General features: G+C 49.7%; 1 protein-coding gene and 1 non-coding gene across 2 annotated transcripts in view; one reads left to right on the forward strand and one right to left on the reverse strand.

The window, feature by feature from the left end:
* Positions 1-1,712, reverse strand: part of LOC140396536 (F-actin-capping protein subunit alpha-2) — a 48,103-nt gene extending 46,391 nt beyond the window's left edge. Inside the window, exon 1 of the mRNA XM_072485262.1 lies at positions 1,607-1,712. Within this exon, the coding sequence (XP_072341363.1) occupies positions 1,607-1,645 (39 nt within the window). The 5' untranslated portion in view covers positions 1,646-1,712. The remainder of the gene's footprint in view (positions 1-1,606) is intronic.
* Positions 1,713-5,598: 3,886 nt separating this feature from the next.
* Positions 5,599-5,669, forward strand: trnag-gcc (transfer RNA glycine (anticodon GCC)). Its single transcript has one exon. It is a non-coding gene; the product is annotated as a tRNA-Gly (tRNA).
* The last annotated feature ends 12,532 nt before the right edge of the window (positions 5,670-18,201 follow it).

Genomic DNA, 18,201 nt, shown 5'->3' on the forward strand with positions numbered 1-18,201 from the left:
TCGAAATAACAAAATAAGTTCGCAACAGCTTATAACTGGACTTTGAAATTTCTATATTGGCATCAAAAATTGTTGAATGTTCACTTCAATTAAGACTTCAGATTTGTACACAACGTTAGTCTCAAATTTACAGGTGCAATGAACAAACGCTCCAATTTCATATTCCATCACATGAAAACAATCTAAAATCATATAGACATTTAATGCGTTAAACAATCGAGATTCAATATGGAAAACAGCCCTAATGCCAATCTTAGCTAACCAGCTGATCACAAAATGTTCCTTAGAACCATTTCAAACGATTATTGTGATTCTTATTCTGGACCAACCCATTGAGTGTGAAAAGTGATTTGGTACAATCCTGCTTTGAATAAGTTAATTAAAAACTCTATGTAGCTTATGAAACCACGAGAGGAAAATATCTCAAGTACAGTAAAACTACTTTTAACAAACTGGAACATCAAAGATCTACAGTTTTGTCCGTGTGAGAAATCCACCACTCTATATACATCATGTGACAGGAACAAAAATGTACCGGACTCCGGTGAAGACCAAGTGACAAGAACAAAGTGTTACTAGGTAAACTAAAATTAGCCACCTCGATATTCGCTCTTGTAAGTCTCAAAATAATTTATGACAGGTATCAAGTTGCAAATGTTGTTAGGCGCCCGAAGCAGCGAGATTAAAGCTCAAAGTATAATCCGAGGCGTTGGACATAGTTTAAGGTTAAGGCCTGCAGTACTAGCTTTGCGGCTTGTTCGGCATTGCAACCCGTCAGATGTTATCATAAATCCGACTGAAGATACTAGTTGGGGGCGGGGAGAAAGAAAAGAGGCAAGAGAACAACAGCTTTCAGTCAAGCTGCCAGCTCTGCTAACGGGAGACTATGGGCGTTGGAACCAGTGAAAATCCATCATAGTTTTGTGGTTTTAGCTAGTAGGAAATGTATAAAAAATGTGATGAAATGAAGGGGTGGGGGAGACTATGTGAAGCACACCCGAGTATTTCCTTCAGTGCTGGTTGAGTGTGTTGCCCCAGAGCCTGGGGTTGCTGTGGGGTTGGGGATGGACAGTCTGTGCGGAGATGACAGCTGGACACCCGCCTCTGCTCCGCGCCACGCCCCGGTCACTGGCCCCCACGGAAGGCAGCGAAAGCCCTGGATGGAGCTAAACTCCGGGGCCGGCTGTCGGCGTCCGGGAGCGGGCCCGCCCCACAGCCCGGAACCCGGGGGTGAGGGGGGAAAAGAACAGGTCGGGGACCCCGCCCTGAGTGCCAACCCCGCCCCCAGGCCCTAACCCGGCCGCACGGCCCTGCCCTGTAACCCGGGGGGCACTGAGCAGTCGGATCACCCATCAGACGACCGTACAAGGACTGCGGGCTAAAAATAAAGAGGCTGCGGCCCAGAGGGATAGCAGCCACCCCGGGCAAGGCAGGGCAGGGCCGTGCTGCCCCCACCAGCAGCCCAACAGCTAACAACAACAAGCGGCGGCGGCCCAGCGATCCTCACACCTTTCTGAGCGGGTGCGGGGAGAGAGGGGTAGTGGGGAGGGAGCAGGGCGGCTCACCCGCTGAGCCGGTCGCCGCAGCGAGCAGCCGCCGCTCTCACCTTCTCCTCCTCCGATACCTGCTCCTCATGATCCGCCATCTTGGCCCGGGCTGTAAATAACTGACGCGCAGCCCCGCGCTGGGCTCGCCCGCCGCATGCTGGGTAAGGCGCCGGCCTGCGTGCGCGCCACTGGCCTGCGTGGGCGCGTGTGGGCGGGGCCGGGCGTGAGGCGACGCCCCGCCCCTACCCGGCCCGCCACCACCTGGCGCGCGCGCGCCGGGTAGCCCCGCCCTCTCCACACCTGTATTGAAGCAGAGCAGAGTGCAGAGTCTGGAGCTGGAAAAGAATTGTACCCAATATACATGAACATATTTTTTAAAATTTAGAGTACCCAATTCATTTTTTTCCAATTAAGGGGCAATTTAGCGTGGCCAATCCACCTGCCCTGTACACCTTTGGATCATGGGGGCGCAACCCGCGCAGACACGGGGAGAATGTGCAAACTCCACACGGACAGTGACCCAGGGCCGGGATCGAACCTGCAACCTCGGCGCCGTGAGGCAGCAGGGCTAATCACTGCGCCACCGTGCTGCCCCGTAAATGAACATATTGAAATGTTTGTAATCATAGAATTTACAGTGCAGAAGGAGGCCATTCGGCCCATCGAGTCTGCACCGGCCTTTGGAAAGAGCACCCTACTTAAACCCACCCCTCCACCCTATCCCCGTAACCCAGTAACCCCACCTAACGTTTTAGGCACTAAGGTGCAATTTATCATGGCCAATCCACCTAACCTACACATCTTTGGACTGCGGGAGGAAACTCATGCAGACATGGGGAGAACGTGCAAACTCCACACGGACAGTCACTTAGGCCGGAATTGAGCTCAAGACCCTGGAGCTGTGAGGCAGCATTGCTAACCACTGTGCCACCATGCCATCCTCTTCTCATTACTGCACGGGGCAACGCACAGTGCAGCACCCACCGATGTATAGAGCTGGAAAAGAATTGTATTCAATGTAAATGAACATATTGAAACGTTTGTAATGTTCCCATTACTGAATTGAAGCACTTCCAGAGTGCACCTGGACCTTGAATAAAATGTGGACACCATTGTTCTTTACCGTTGCAACAATTTGAAATGTTTTTGTAATGTTTCTTTCAGAGACTTTGTGAATATTAAGTGTATCATTTTTGAGAACATTTTTTCTTTACGCGCAGTGGAGTAACCGCGCTGAAATCAAAGCAGAGAACCCTAGGTGCCGGAAACATGAAACTTTTGAAGACGGAAAGTGCTGGGAATACTCTTGGCAGCCTCGATCTGGGGGAGAAAAACATCGTTAGTGTTTGGATTCACAAATGACTCTTCTGAAGCGGAATTTCCCTGCTTGACCACTGTTCAACTTGTTGGAAATGAAATGAATGAAAATCACTTATTGTCACGAGTAGGCTTCAATGAAGTTACTGTGAAAAGCCCCTAGTCACCACATTCCGGTATCTGTTCAGGGAGGCTGGTACAGGAATCAAACCGTGCTGCTGGCCTGCCTTGGCCTGCTTTAAAAGCCAGTGATTTAGCCCAGTGAGCTAAACCAGACAATCTCTAAGATAGGGTATTGCAAGGAGCTGGGCACTTGGATAGTAGAACATGGTTTTATTTTTTGCTTGGTATTAAAAGAGAATAAATAACCTTGTGCAGTTTTATTAGTACAGCTGAAAATGGATTTATTGCACAAAGGTTTTCGGAGTCCTCCACCTGCAAGTAACGTGATTTTAGATACACTGAAAATGAATTTTAAAAAAACATTTTTACTTGTCTGATTGTTGTGCACTAGTCGATTTCTTAGTAAATTAAATGTTTTTCTGAGTAAAAAATTTTGTCATGCCCAATGAATAACTGGGCACCTAAGGGGCGGCATTGTGGCACAGTGGTTAGCACTGCTGCTTCACACGCCAGGGACCCGGGTTCAATTCCGACCTTGGGTGACTGTGTGGAGTTTGCATTTTCTCCCCATAGAACATAGAAGACATAGAACATAGAAAAATACAGCACAGATCAGGCCCTTCGGCCCACCATGTTGTGCCGAACCTTTGTCCTAGATTAATCATAGATTATCATTGAATTTACAGTGCAGAAGGAGGCCATTCGGCCCATTGAGTCTGCACCGGCTCTTGGAAAGAGCACCCTACCCAAAGTCAACACCTCCACCCAACACTAAGGGCAATTTTGGACACTAAGGGCAATTTATCATGGCCAATCCACCTAACCTGCACATCTTTGGACTGTGGGAGGAAACCGGAGTACCCGGAGGAAACCCTTGCAGACACGGGGAGGACGTGCAGACTCCGCACAGACAGTGACCCAAGCCGGAATCGAACCTGGGACCCTGGAGCTGTGAAGCAATTGTGTTATCCAAAATGCTACCATGCTGCCCTTAAGAACAAATAAATCTACACTATATCATTTTACTGTAATCCACGTCCCTATCCAATAGCTGCTTGAAGGTCCCTAATGTTTCCGATTCAACTACTTCCACAGGCAGTGCATTCCATGCCCCCACTACTCTCTGGGTAAAGAACCTACCTCTGACATCCCCCCTATATCTTCCACCATTCACCTTAAATTTATGTCCCCTTGTAATGGTTTGTTCCACCCGGGGAAAAAGTCTCTGACTGTCTACTATATCTATTCCCCTGATCATCTTATAAATCTCTATCAAGTCGCCCCTCATCCTTCTCCGTTCTAATGAGAAAAGGCCTAGCACCCTCAACCTTTCCTTGTAAGACCTACTCTCCATTCCAGGCAACATCCTGGTAAATCTCCTTTGCACCTTTTCCAAAGCTTCCACATCCTTCCTAAAATGAGGCGACCATGTCTGTGTGGGTTTCCTCCGGGTGCTCCGGTTTCCTCCCACAGTCCAAAGACAGACAGGTTAGGTGGATTGGCCATGATAAATTGCCCCTTAATGTCCAAAGGTTAGGTGGGGTTACTGGGTTACCGGGATAGGGTGGAGGCATGGACTTCGGTAGGATGCCCTTTCAAGGTCCAGTATAGACTCGATGGGCCAAATGGCCTTCTTCTGCAATGTAAATTCTATGATTCTATGAAGTGCCAGTTAGGTGGATTGGCCATGATCAATTGCCCCTTAGTGTTGAAAGATCCGCAGGTTAGGTGGGGTTATGGGGATAGGGCGGGGATGTGGGCCAAGGTAGGGTGTAGCCATCTGGGTTGGCCACTTCCAGAAGACAAAATGGACATTTGCAAAGATTGCAGGGAATAATGGACAATGTTAAGGAAGCAAGCAGGCACAGAGCCTGTCTGCATATTGGAGAAACAGCTCCCAGATGAGACTGAAACTGTAGGGCTATTAGCATATGGATGACCCATCTCCGGGAACAAAGGGAGATACTTAAGTAACCGATCTGGCCCCAGACCTCGTCGCGCCAGTTCCCCAAACCGAAAGCAGAAAACAAAGCAGGCCAATGGCCACCTAGGACACGCCCAGCCATCAGGGCACCCACCCCTTTATTGGTCAGGATCAATGCGGATGATCAAGCTGCGGTCCAATTAATTGGGGCCAAGTTCAAGACCCGCCCAAAAGCGAGCGAAGCCCCCTTCTGGTATCAGAAGAAGGCCCCAAAAGAGAATTGCTCTCTTGGACTTGGCTCTCACAGCGGAGAGACGCGTCCACCAGCTGCACCAGAAGCAAGTAAGTCCAAGTTCAACGCTCGCTACCAGACGGACAACCTCAGCTGTTTCCCCTCTACCACTTCGACCCCAGCAGCCTCAGATCCGAACAACAGCCATTGTTCCTCTGACTGAGTGGGCGCCCGAAGGTAAGTATAGGCTTTAGCAGTAGTGATAATTTAGTCTGTAGTATTTTGTGCATGAGTAGATATTACTGTGTGTGTAAATAAATAGTATTGACTTTGAACTAACTAACTGGTGTATTGGCTCTTTTGATCAGTATTCGGGTTTGAACCTTGTGGCGGTATCGAAAGATACCTGGCGACTCTAGAGCAAACATAATTAGGATTAAGGAAGGCGACCGTTTGCATTGGTGGTTCAGTGGTATAATTCTCACCTGCCATGCGGGAGACCTGGGTTCAATTCCCGGCCAATGCAAGACAACCCTTTTGGGGTAGCACGGTAGCATTGTGGATAGCACAATTGCTTCACAGCTTCAGGGTCCCAGGTTCGATTCTGGCTTGGGTCACTGTCTGTGCGGAGTCTGCACATCCTCCCCGTGTCTGCGTGGGTTTCCTCCGGGTGCTCCGGTTTCCTCCCACAGTCCAAAGATGTGCAGGTTAGGTGGATTGGCCATGATAAATTGCCCTTAGTATCCAACATTGCCCTTAGTGTTGGGTGGGGTTACTGGGTTAAGGGGATAGGGTGGAGGTGTTGACCTTGGGTAGGGTGCTCTTTCCAAGAGCCGGTGCAGACTTGATGGGCTGAATGGCCTCCTTCTGCACTGTAAATTCTATGATATAGATTCTATGACCATATTGACCGCCATATTCAGAGCCAACCAAAGAGAGCAACATTTACTGGCGACTCTGGTGGGATTCGACCTAGAAGTGGCCTAGTCACTCCGAGAGAACTCAAATTTGAATTGGAATCCGATTGGAAACAGAAAAACCACAAGTGTAAGAACGATACTGATCAAACCTCCAAGATTCAGAAGTGTGTTAATGCATGTGTACTAACAGGGATATAAAGTAAACCTGAGAGATTTTGTTGCGTAAAACTGTCGGGAGTTTTGTAGGCTGGAAATTAGCATAAGCCATACCCGTGTTTACATCACCACTTTATCAACCCCTGTTCCAAATTCAGTAGAGAACTCAGAGATAGAGAAAATGGCAATGGAGGCAATGGAACGCCTGATGAACCCCCAGGAATTCGAGGTCGCAGCGACCAGTAGAGTAGGACAGTGTCCCGTATGGGAAGAAGAGATCAGAAAATATCTCAAATGGAAAGGATGGCCCCTTTGGAGTGAATTCTGCACCAATGATGAAACAGGTTCCGGAAGTATAGGGCATACTTGGTGGGACAACCTGACAGAGATCCATAAAAAGAGCTTAGGGAAAGCTCGCAAGCCGATGACAATCATGTCCTGCTTGGCACAATTGTGAGGCACAGAGGAGGTCGTTAGGACGCTCCGTAGAGAGATTGAAGAGAGAGACAGGAATAGTGAGTGAATTTGAGAAGGAGAACAGGGAATTGAGAGAGCAGTTAGTGGCGAGGGACAAGGAGGTGGCTGATGCCAAGCTGGCACACTAGTCTTGTCTCACCCATTTGAGTAGATTCCAGACCCAATATGATAAGGCCTACCAAGACACGCAACGCGCGGTCTTGGTAAGACAGGAAACCGAACAACAGGTTGAGCAGTTGCAGAAACAGTTCAACGACTTAAAAGCAGCCCTACGGGACTTCCAGGTGCGGCGATGACCAGCTGAGTCGCACGTTTCGGCAGCTCCCTGTGAAACGGACTTTTGGGCTCTTGATAGGAGCCCCAACGGCAATTTTAACAGCTGAAAACACCGTGCGGTAAACCAGAAGGGTGTTCCCCCTGGACACGGATGGAAAAAGGAGAGGAAAGTGGCCGGATTGCAGCGGATCCTTTGGAACAACGGCAAGGAAGGCAAGCAGAAACCAAGATGGCGTCGGAAGGTGGCAGTTTCATATGGGGCCCTGAACAACAAGAGTTTTTGAAACGCTGCGTGGAGGAGATAAAAAAGGAAATGAAGAAAGAGTTGTTGGCCCCGATATTACAGGCAATTGAAGGGCTGAAAGAGGAACAAAAGACCCAGGAGCAGGAGCTTCGGGTCGTGAAGGCGAAAGCAGCAGAGAATGAAAACGACATACAGGGCCTGGTGGTGAAGTCGGAGATACAGGAGGCACACCAGAAACGATCTGTGGAGAGGTTGGAGGCAATGGAAAATAACGCAAGGAGGAACAACTTGAGGATTCTTGGCCTTCCTGAAGGTGTGGAGGGGGCGGACGTCGGGGCATATGTGAGCACGATGCTGCACTCGTTAATGGGAGTGGAGGCCCCGACGGGTCCGTTGGAGGTGGAGGGAGCATACCGAGTTATGGTGCGAGGACCGAGAGCAGGAGAAGCTCCCAGAGCCATAGTGGTGAGATTTCTCCGTTTTAAGGATAGAGAAATGGTCCTTAGATGGGCGAAGAAAACTCGGTGTAGTAAATGGGAGAACGCGGTGATCCGCGTCTATCAAGATTGGAGTGCGGAGGTGGCGAGAAGGAGGGCGAGCTTTAATCGGGCCAAAGCGGTACTTCACAAAAAAAGATAAAGTTTGGAATGCTGCAACCGGCAAGACTGTGGGTCACATATCAAGGGAGGCACCACTACTTTGAGACGGCGGATGAAGCGTGGACTTTTATTGTAGAAGAAAAATTGGAATGATTGGACGACGAAAATGAACGTTTGGACAAAGTGGTGGGACGAGTGGGGGGGGGGGGGGCGAAGAGGGATTGTATGATTAATCCTGCGGTATGGTAACTTTTCTTTCTCCCACAGGTGGTGATGGGGGGAGGTGGGGAGGGAGAGGAGATGGGGCGTTGGCCATGGGAGGCGGGACCGAGGGAGAGGCGCGGGCTTGGTTCCCGCGCTATGATAATTATGGCGGGAATAGAGAAGCAGGAAGGAGGGAGCGCCGCACGGGGCGAGCCGTGATCACGGGGGGAAGCCGAGGTCAGCCAGAGTTTGCTGACTTCTGGGAGCAACATGGGGGGAGTAATTACGCTAGCGGGGGGTCTAGCGGGGGGGGGGGGGGAGGGGGGAATTACTGGGTTGCTGCTGCTGGGGAAAGGGGGGAGTGGGTGCGGGAAAGGATGGGCGGGGGGGGCACCGTCTGGGAGAAATACAGCCGCGTGGGAACTGGGCGAGAAGCTGGAAAAAGATGATGGCTAACCGGCAAGGGGGGGGGGGTGGGAAGCCCCCCAACTCGGCTGATCACGTGGAACGTGAGGGGGCTTAACGGGCCGATAAAGAGGGCACGAGTACTCGCACACCTTAAGAAACTTAAAGCAGATGTGGTCATGTTACAGGAAACGCACCTGAAACTGATAGATCAGGTTAGGTTGCGCAAAGGATGGGTAGGGCAGGTGTTCCATTCGGGGCTGGATGCGAAAAACAGGGGGGTGGCTATATTAGTGGGGAAGCGGGTAATGTTCGAGGCAAAGACTATAGTGGCGGATAACGGGGGCAGATACGTGATGGTGAGTGGCAAATTACAGGGAGAGATGGTGGTGTTGGTAAACGTGTATGCCCCGAATTGGGACGATGCCAATTTTATGAGGCGAATGCTAGGACGCATCCCAGACCTAGAGACCGGAAAGCTGATAATGGGGGGAGACTTTAACACGGTGTTGGAACCAAGGCTGGATAGGTCGAAGTCCAGGACTGGTAGGAGGCCGGCAGCAGCCAAGGTGCTTAAGGATTTTATGGAGCAGATGGGAGGGGTGGACCCGTGGAGATTCAGTAGACCTAGGAGTAAGGAGTTCTCGTTTTTCTCCTATGTCCATAAAGTCTATTCACGCATAGACTTTTTTGTGTTGGGTAGGGCATTGATCCCGAGGGTGAGGGGAACGGAATATACGGCTATAGCCATTTCGGATCATGCCCCACACTGGGTAGACTTGGAGATAGGGGAGGAAACAAGAGGGCGTCCACCCTGGAGAATGGATATGGGACTAATGGCGGATGAGGGGGTGTGCTTAAGGGTGAGGGGATGCATTGAAAAGTACTTGGAACTCAATGACAATGGGGAGGTTCAGGTGGGAGTGGTCTGGGAGGCGTTGAAGGTGGTGGTTAGGGGGGAGCTGATATCAATAAGGACACATAAAGGGAAGCAGGAGAGTAAGGAACGGGAGCGGTTGTTGCAAGAACTTTTGAGGGTGGACAGACAGTATGCGGAAGCACCGGAGGAGGGACTGTATAGGGAAAGGCAAAGGCTGCATGTGGAATTTGACTTGCTGACCACAGGCACTGCAGAGGCACAATGGAGGAAGGCGCAGGGTGTACAGTATGAATATGGAGAGAAGGCGAGCAGATTGCTGGCACAACAATTGAGGAAAAGGGGAGCAGCGAGGGAAATAGGGGGGGTGAGAGACGAAGATGGAGAGACGGAGCGGGGAGCGGAGAGAGTGAATGAAGTGTTTAAGACATTTTACAAAAAATTGTATGAAGCTCAACCCCCGGATGGGAGGGAGAGAATGATGGAGTTTTTGGATCGGCTGGAAATTCCCAAGGTGGAAGAGCAGGAAAGGATGGGATTGGGAGCACAGATCACGGTAGAAGAAGTGGTGAAAGGAATTAGGAACATGCAGACGGGAAAGGCCCCGGGACCGGACGGATTCCCAGTTGAATTTTACAGAAAATATTTGGACTTGCTCGCCCCGCTACTGACGAGGACCTTCAACGAGGCAAAGGAAAGGGGACAACTGCCCCCGACTATGTCAGAAGCAACGATATCGCTTCTTTTAAAGAAGGAAAAGGATCCGCTACAATGCGGGTCCTACAGACCAATCTCCCTCCTCAATGTAGATGCCAAGGTCTTGGCCAAGGTAATGGCAATGAGAATAGAGGAATGTGTCCCGGGGGTGGTTCATGAGGACCAAACTGGGTTTGTGAAGGGGAGACAGCTGAATACGAACATACGGAGGTTGTTAGGGGTAATGATGATGGCCCCACCAGAGGGAGAAACGGAGATAGTAGTGGCGATGGATGCCGAGAAAGCATTTGATAGAGTGGAGTGGGATTATCTGTGGGAGGTGTTGAGGAGATTTGGGTTCGGAGAGGGATATGTTAGATGGGTGCAGCTGTTGTATAGGGCCCCAGTGGCGAGTGTGGTCACGAATGGACGGGGATCGGCATATTTTCGGCTCCATAGAGGGACAAGGCAGGGATGTCCTCTGTCCCCATTACTGTTTGCACTGGCGATTGAGCCCCTGGCGATAGCGCTGAGAGGTTCCAAGGGATGGAGGGGAATACTTAGGGGAGGAGAAGAACACCGGGTATCTTTATATGCGGATGATCTGCTACTATATGTGGCGGATCCAGCGGAGGGGATGCCAGAAATAATGCGGATACTTGGGGAGTTTGGGGATTTTTCAGGGTATAAATTGAATATGGGAAAGAGTGAGCTGTTTGTGGTGCATCCAGGGGAGCAGAGTAGAGAAATAGAAGACCTACCGTTGAGGAAGGTAACAAGAGACTTTCGTTACCTGGGGATCCAGATAGCTAAGAATTGGGGCACATTGCACAGGCTAAATTTGACGCGGTTGGTGGAACAGATGGAGGAAGATTTCAAGAGATGGGACATGGTAGCATTGTCAATGGCAGGGAGGGTGCAGGCAGTTAAGATGGTGGTCCTCCCGAGATTCCTTTTTGTGTTTCAGTGTCTCCCGGTGGTGATCACGAAGGCTTTTTTCAAAAGGATAGAAAAGAGTATTATGGGTTTTGTTTGGGCCGGGAAGACTCCGAGAGTGAGGAAGGGATTCTTACAGCGTAGTAGGGATAGGGGGGGGCTGGCACTACCGAGCCTAAGTGAGTATTATTGGGCCGCTAATATTTCAATGGTGAGTAAGTGGATGGGAGAGGAGGAAGGAGCGGCGTGGAAGAGATTAGAGAGGGCGTCCTGTAGGGGGACCAGCCTGCAGGCTATGGTGACAGCCCCATTGCCGTTCTCACCAAGGAACTATACCACAAGTCCGGTGGTGGTAGCTACACTGAAGATTTGGGGACAGTGGAGACGACATAGGGGAAAGACCGGAGCACTGGGGGGGTCCCCGATAAGAAACAACCATAGGTTTGCCCCGGGGGGAATGGATGGGGGATATGGAATGTGGCAAAGAGCAGGTATAACGCAATTGAAAGATCTATTTGTGGATGGGAAGTTTGCGAGTCTGGGAGCGCTGACCGAGAAATATGGGTTGCCCCAAGGGAATGCATTCAGGTACATGCAATTGAGGGCTTTTGCGAGGCAGCAGGTGAGGGAATTCCCGCAGCTCCCGACACAAGAGGTGCAGGACAGAGTCATCTCAAAGAAATGGGTGGGGGACGGTAAGGTGTCGGATATATATAGGGAAATGAGAGACGAAGGGGAGACTATGATGGACGAACTAAAAGGGAAATGGGAAGAAGAGCTAGGGGAGGAGATTGAGGAGGGGATGTGGGCAGATGCCCTAAACAGGGTAAACTCGTCGTCCTCGTGCGCCAGGCTAAGCCTGATTCAGTTTAAGGTATTACACAGGGCACATATGACTGGAACACGGCTCAGTAAATTTTTTGGGGTGGAGGATAGGTATGCGAGGTGCTCGAGAAGCCCGGCGAATCATACCCATATGTTTTGGTCATGCCCGGCACTACAGGGGTTTTGGATGGGGGTGACAAAGGTGCTTTCGAAAGTAGTAGGAGTCCGGGTCGAACCAAGCTGGGGGTTGGCTATATTTGGGGTTGCACAAGAGCCGGGAGTGCAGGAGGCGAAAGAGGCCGATGTTTTGGCCTTTGCGTCCCTAGTAGCCCGGCGCAGAATATTGCTAATGTGGAAAGAAGCCAAGCCCCCGGGGGTGGAGACCTGGATAAATGATATGGCGGGGTTCATAAAGTTAGAGCGGATTAAGTTCGTCCTAAGGGGGTCGGCTCAAGGGTTTACTAGGCGGTGGCAACCGTTCGTCGAATATCTTGCGGAAAGATAGATAGGGGAGAACAAAGAAGGCAGCAGCAGCGGCCCAGGACTTGGGGGGGGGGGAGGGATGGGGGGGGGATGGGGGGGGGGGGTGGCCTGAGACAAGGCAGTTGCCAATTAGGGCTAGTTTTTATTTTTTGTTATTTAATATTTATTTATTTGTTGTTGTTTTTGTTTAAATTTAAAAAAGGTCATTATTATCTGTATTGTTACAATGTTGTGTAAAGGATGCACAATGTACTGTGTTGGTTGACCAAAAATTTTCAATAAAATATTATTTAAAAAAAAAAGCAGCCCTACGGGCCCTCCACACTTCCACGACGAAACAAAGGCAGAGCTCGGTAGATCACGCAAAGTGCCGGAAGCAAATTGCAGAATTGCAATCTCTGCTTTCCGTTCAGAATGGGTTTCAGAGCACATTTGGACCCCAGTTAGACCAGGATAACGGCACCGATTGGCAGGAGTTAAATGAGACTGCCCACAGATATGAACATGGGACATGTACACAGGAAAAACCCCAGAAACGAAAAGCACCCCAACCCCCGACTGCACAGGCAGAACACACCCTATGAACCCTGTAACCACACAGCGCAGGGCCACAACAGAAGGAGACCCAGATTTCCTGTACATGACCCCTTAACTGTAACCCAATTACGGGACGCATGTGATAAAATTACACCGTTCCTACCCACATCGGACCCCCACCAGTTCTTTGCTAGAGTAAAACAGCAGGTGACCATGTACGGCCTGGATGAAAAGGAGCAAGTGAAGCTCACAGTTTTAAGCCTCGACCCTTCAATCGTGGCAGCCCTTCCCGACCCACAGAATGTAGGAGGAGGCACACTCCAAGAAATGCACACAGCGATCCTAGATGCGATCGGCTATAACAAAGGCCTAAACAAATGTAGGCAGAAAAAGACAGAGCACTCCACAGCGTTTGCTGGACGCTTGTGGATTCATTTTACAATGGTATTTGGAGAGTTAGCCCATGCCCATTTGACCCCAGATAATATGGCCAAATGGACTCGCATCCTACTCCCTCATGCGACAGAGGCAGGACAGAGAGCTTGCGCAAATTACGATCCCTCAGATGAGGCTCACAACGAGAAATGGGTTTTGAAATTATTGTCCCACTCTTGGGAACAGTCCATCCAAGGCAAAACAGCATTTGGTAGAGCAGAGGAAGAACAGGCAGACATGCATCCAGTTAGGACGCACCAGAACCCCGCATGGGTAAATGAGGGCAGGAACAGCCCACAGCAACCCAAATCCCAGGAGTGTTACAATTGTGGACAATTAGGACACTACGCACGAGAGTGCAATGCACCCCAGAAACAGCAGAGAAACCAAAAGACAGGCACCCTAAATAAGAATAGGGCAAAGCTAATTTACAGCATTAGCGCCCGTTCTGAGAACGCAGATATGAACGGCACCGACTGACGGTGTTTGGGCTCCCCACTTGGGTCTGCGACACCCTTTGGGACAAGTCCGGTAGACCGATAGTGGCAGGCACAGTCCGGGGACACCCCATAGAATTTCTTTGGGACACAGGAGGGTCCCGCACCACGCTCAATTCCTCCACGATGTTTCAGCGAGTCACGTGGCCCACGACAGACACCATTACACTCAGCGGTTTTACAGGTCATTTACAGCAGGGACACATCACAGCCCCTGTAGCAATCCAGATAGGGAACGTTAAAACTAAACACCCCGTAGTTCTGCTCGATCTACCCCAGACAGCCGAACACATCTTAGGAATTGACTTTATGAGCTCCCACAATCTATCATTTGATCCGATAAATAAATATGTGTGGGGAATGGCAAAGGCAGCACGAGCCCCCGCCACACTCACAGTTGGAGAGTATGAAAATAGAATCAGCGCAGTAGGAGACTTCTGGTTCGACCCTCGAGCCATTAGTCAGGACAAACAAGTTAGGGAAGTCCTGCAGCAACACAAAGCAGCATTTGCACAGCACAAGCCTGACTGTGGCAAGATCGCTGGCTTAGTGAATATTACAGGTCCTGACCCCAGACCCCAAAAGCAGTATGGTTTTCCCCAAGAAGCATAGGGAGAAATCTCAAAGGTATTACAGAGTTTGCTTGATCAAGGCGTACTCTAATCAGTAGCCTCCACGAATAACGCACCAATTTGGCCCGTCAGGAAACCCGATGGATCATGGCGACTGACCATTGATTACCGGGAACTGAACAAAGTAACCCCAGTAGCAGCCCCCACCATAGCCACGAGTCCCGAGACCATGCTCAAACAGGGACTACAGTCAAAATGTTTTTCAGTTTTGGACACTAGCAATTACTTTTGGTCCATTCCATTGGGTAAAGCGTGACAATATAAATTCGCATTTACATTCCAGGGACAACAATATACATGGACATGCCTTCCACAAGGCTTCCACAACTCCCCCTCCATTTTCCACCGACAGCTGGCAAATGGATTAGCAAAATTTTCCCGACCCGATTGTCTGGTCCAATATGTAGATGATCTGCTACTACAGACGGACACAAAGGGAGAGCACATTCTGCTTCTCGCTGAACTTTTAGGACTCCTACAACAAATTGGATGTAAAGTGACCCCGAAGAAGGCCCGGATTTTGCAGGAAAAAGTGATTTACTTGGGTACAGTAATCACACATGGTAAACGCGAGATAGAGCAAAAGAGAATTGACTCGATCATCAAATTGCCCCTTCCCCATAACGTAACAGCCCTCCGGTCATTTCTAGGGCTGGTTGGCTACTGTAGAAACCATATCGACAGTTTCACCACAAAAGCAGCGCCCCGATCCGAACTTCTCAAGAAACAGGCACCTTGGGAATGGCTTCCACAGCACACGGATGCCGTGGATGTATTAAAAAAGCCCTCAGCACAGCCCCCGCATTACAGGTCCCAGATCCACTTTCCCCGTATGCAATTGAAGTTGCAAGCACCGACCGAACCCTTTCGGCCGTGCTCCTCCAAGAACGCCATGACCGATTAGCACCTCGCGCGTGTTAGATCCTGTTGAGCAAGGATTTTCTGCCTGTGAAAGGCACCTGCTCGCAGTTTTTTGGGCAGTACATTACTTTGCCTACATTACAAGACTCAACCCCATCACCATTCTCACTGAACACACCCCAACACAGCTACGACTAGATGGTAGACTTAAGGATGGCACAGTCAGCCAAATCCACGCAGCCCATTGGACCCTTCTTTTACAGGGACGGGACATAACAGTTAAGAGAACCAAGACCCACACTTCTCTAGCCGATAATTTGCAATATGCAGGTACCCCACACGAGTGTGAGATCATCTCCACTAAATATAATACAGGATCTTTTATACCTAAGTCAGCTCCCAGGAAAGCAGATACGACACCCCAGAGACCCCAGCCCACAGACAGGTCCACACTTAGAATCTATGTGGATGGCTCCTCCACAGTTTTAAATGGGAAAAGAATTACCGGTTGCGGTATTTATGTAGAGGACGCGCAGGGACGCACCCTAGAAGAGATTTCGTTAAAATTGCAAGGACACTTAGGCTCGCAGGCAGCAGAACTGGCAGCAATAGCGTACATTGTAGATCACCCCGACTCGTTTCCGACCCCAGCCGGCATATATTCGGACAGTTTATATGTCTGCAACAGTTTAACCAAATTCCTACCCCTGTGGGAAACTAGATGATTTGTTTCCGCAGACGGAAAGCCCCTACCCTCAGCCCCATTACTCCGGCATATCCTAGAGACAGCTAAAGATAGGAGATATGGCATTATTAAAGTTCGCAGTCATCATCGTTCTTCCCCCCGGGTAATGTTAAAGCAGATGCCTTGGCGAAGGCAGGTTCCAGACATGGTCACTTTTGGACCCCCCGAAAGCGCCCCAGTCACAGACTGACATTCAAGATTTGGCAAAGGCTCAAAAAGAAGATGAGAAGCTCAGGGAAGTTTTAAAAGGCAACTTCCCAGCCCCTTATGATAAGTTTAAAAACGCGATAACCACACATGACGGTGTGATTTTAAAAGACGGCATTTATGTAGTCCCCAGCCAGGACAGGAACCAAATTATTTGTCAGTTCCATGACAGTCATGGACAACAGGGCATTGAACCCACCCTAGCCCACCTCAGACCTCTCTGCTGGTGGCCTGACTTAAAAGCCAATGTTACTCATTACATTGAGAATTGCTTAATCTGTGCCCAGAACAATCCGGACAGGTATGCAAGAAAAGCCCAGCTAAGTCACACCCGCCCCATTAATGGCCCCGGGACAAATTTGCAAATCATCTATATAGGACACCTACCCCCTGCAGAAATGGTTTTAAGTATGTGTTGGTGGTCATCAACACCTTCACAAAATGGGTGGAAGCATTTCCATCCAGAACAAACACGGCCAAAACGACAGCTAAAATCCTAAAACAGCACATCTATACAAGATGGGGCCTCCCACGCAATATAGAGTCCGATTAAGGCTCCCATTTTACAGGATGAGTGATGAAAAATGTCCTCACAATTTTTGGCATAAAACAAAAATTTCATATTGCATACCAATCAAGCGGCATTGCAGAAAGGATGAACAGAACTCTAAAAGCCACCCTCAGGAAAATGGTGCAACAGCACAATAGCACCTGGGACACCGTTCTCCCAATTGCATTAATGTTTATTCGAAACACGGTATCCACGTCCACAGGATACACCCCCCCACACCCTCATGACCGGACGCCCCATGAAAGGGACAGAATATTTATTAGGACTGGATTTGGCCAGCTCCGCAGTCACCGCCCTCATGCATGAAAAAGCAGTACAGCAGATTATTGATAATGTAAAGGCAGCCCAGCTCGCAGCAGCTGTCAGACTTGGGACACGGAAGAAGCAAAGTAAGGCTTGCTTTGATAAAACGGTACACGCCACTGAGTTTGCAGTAGGGCAGCAAGTGATGCTATCCCTATAGAACCCCAGTTCATTCCTTTCCCCAAAATTTTCCGGATCGTACTCCATCTCTGACAAAGTCAGCCCCTCGGTATACAAGATCACATATCCCAATGGCAAGTCTGCGTGGTTTCACATAAACCAGCTTAAGGCTTATGGCTTGCAGAACAACCATGCACACCACATCTCGCTTGCAGCAGCAGATGAGCACACGCCGCCCACGAATGATGTATTCCTACCCTCCCCCAACCTGTCCAGCCCGTCCTCAGACATGACTTTGACTCGACTCCCAGAGGCACGACTCCGCCTCTCCCTTCAACCAGCAGTGACAGCGATAGCGATAGCGACAGCCCCAGCACACCACGCTACGAATTCACCCCTGCACCAGGCCCCACTGATTCCGAACATGATTTCAGCGACCCCTTCGAGATAATGTACATTAAAGCCCCTGACCCAGACCCACCGCCCGACGATTATGGATTAAAACCTAGCAGCTCCAATCTCGACACAAGATTCTGGCACCGAGACAATTCGTTCAGGCTCATCCGGAATGATGAGATGGACCCCAATTCATCCCAAGCAGCTTTAGCAAACCTACTCCAGTCAAGAGTATGGCAGCCGGGAGAAGATGATGACATAGAGTCTGACTCCCACCAAACGAATCCCTTTGCGACTCTGTTCGCTACTGAGCAATGAGGTGTCCAGATGATGGTAAAAAGCAACCAATGGAGAGTTATGGTGTCCTTTCTGATGGAACCTGCACCATGTTTGTAATGAATGTGTGTTTGTTATTGTGAATGTTAAATGTTGTTTGTTCATTTAAAGTTTTCATGGCCACCCGCCACCACTCTTTTAACGCCCACTGGCAGTTAATGGACAAGCTTGTCGACAAACAACCATTCAGAGGAACTAGTTTGTTGGCAGACAACCAATCATAGCTACTCTTCTGATTCAAAGGTAATCATAAGAGGCAGCCCCCACGACGACCACAAATTCTTACCGTTCTTGCCGATCACTCAGGCAGTGGAGAAATG

This window comes from Scyliorhinus torazame, chromosome 19, assembly GCF_047496885.1.
Source record: "Scyliorhinus torazame isolate Kashiwa2021f chromosome 19, sScyTor2.1, whole genome shotgun sequence".
NCBI lineage: Eukaryota > Metazoa > Chordata > Chondrichthyes > Carcharhiniformes > Scyliorhinidae > Scyliorhinus > Scyliorhinus torazame.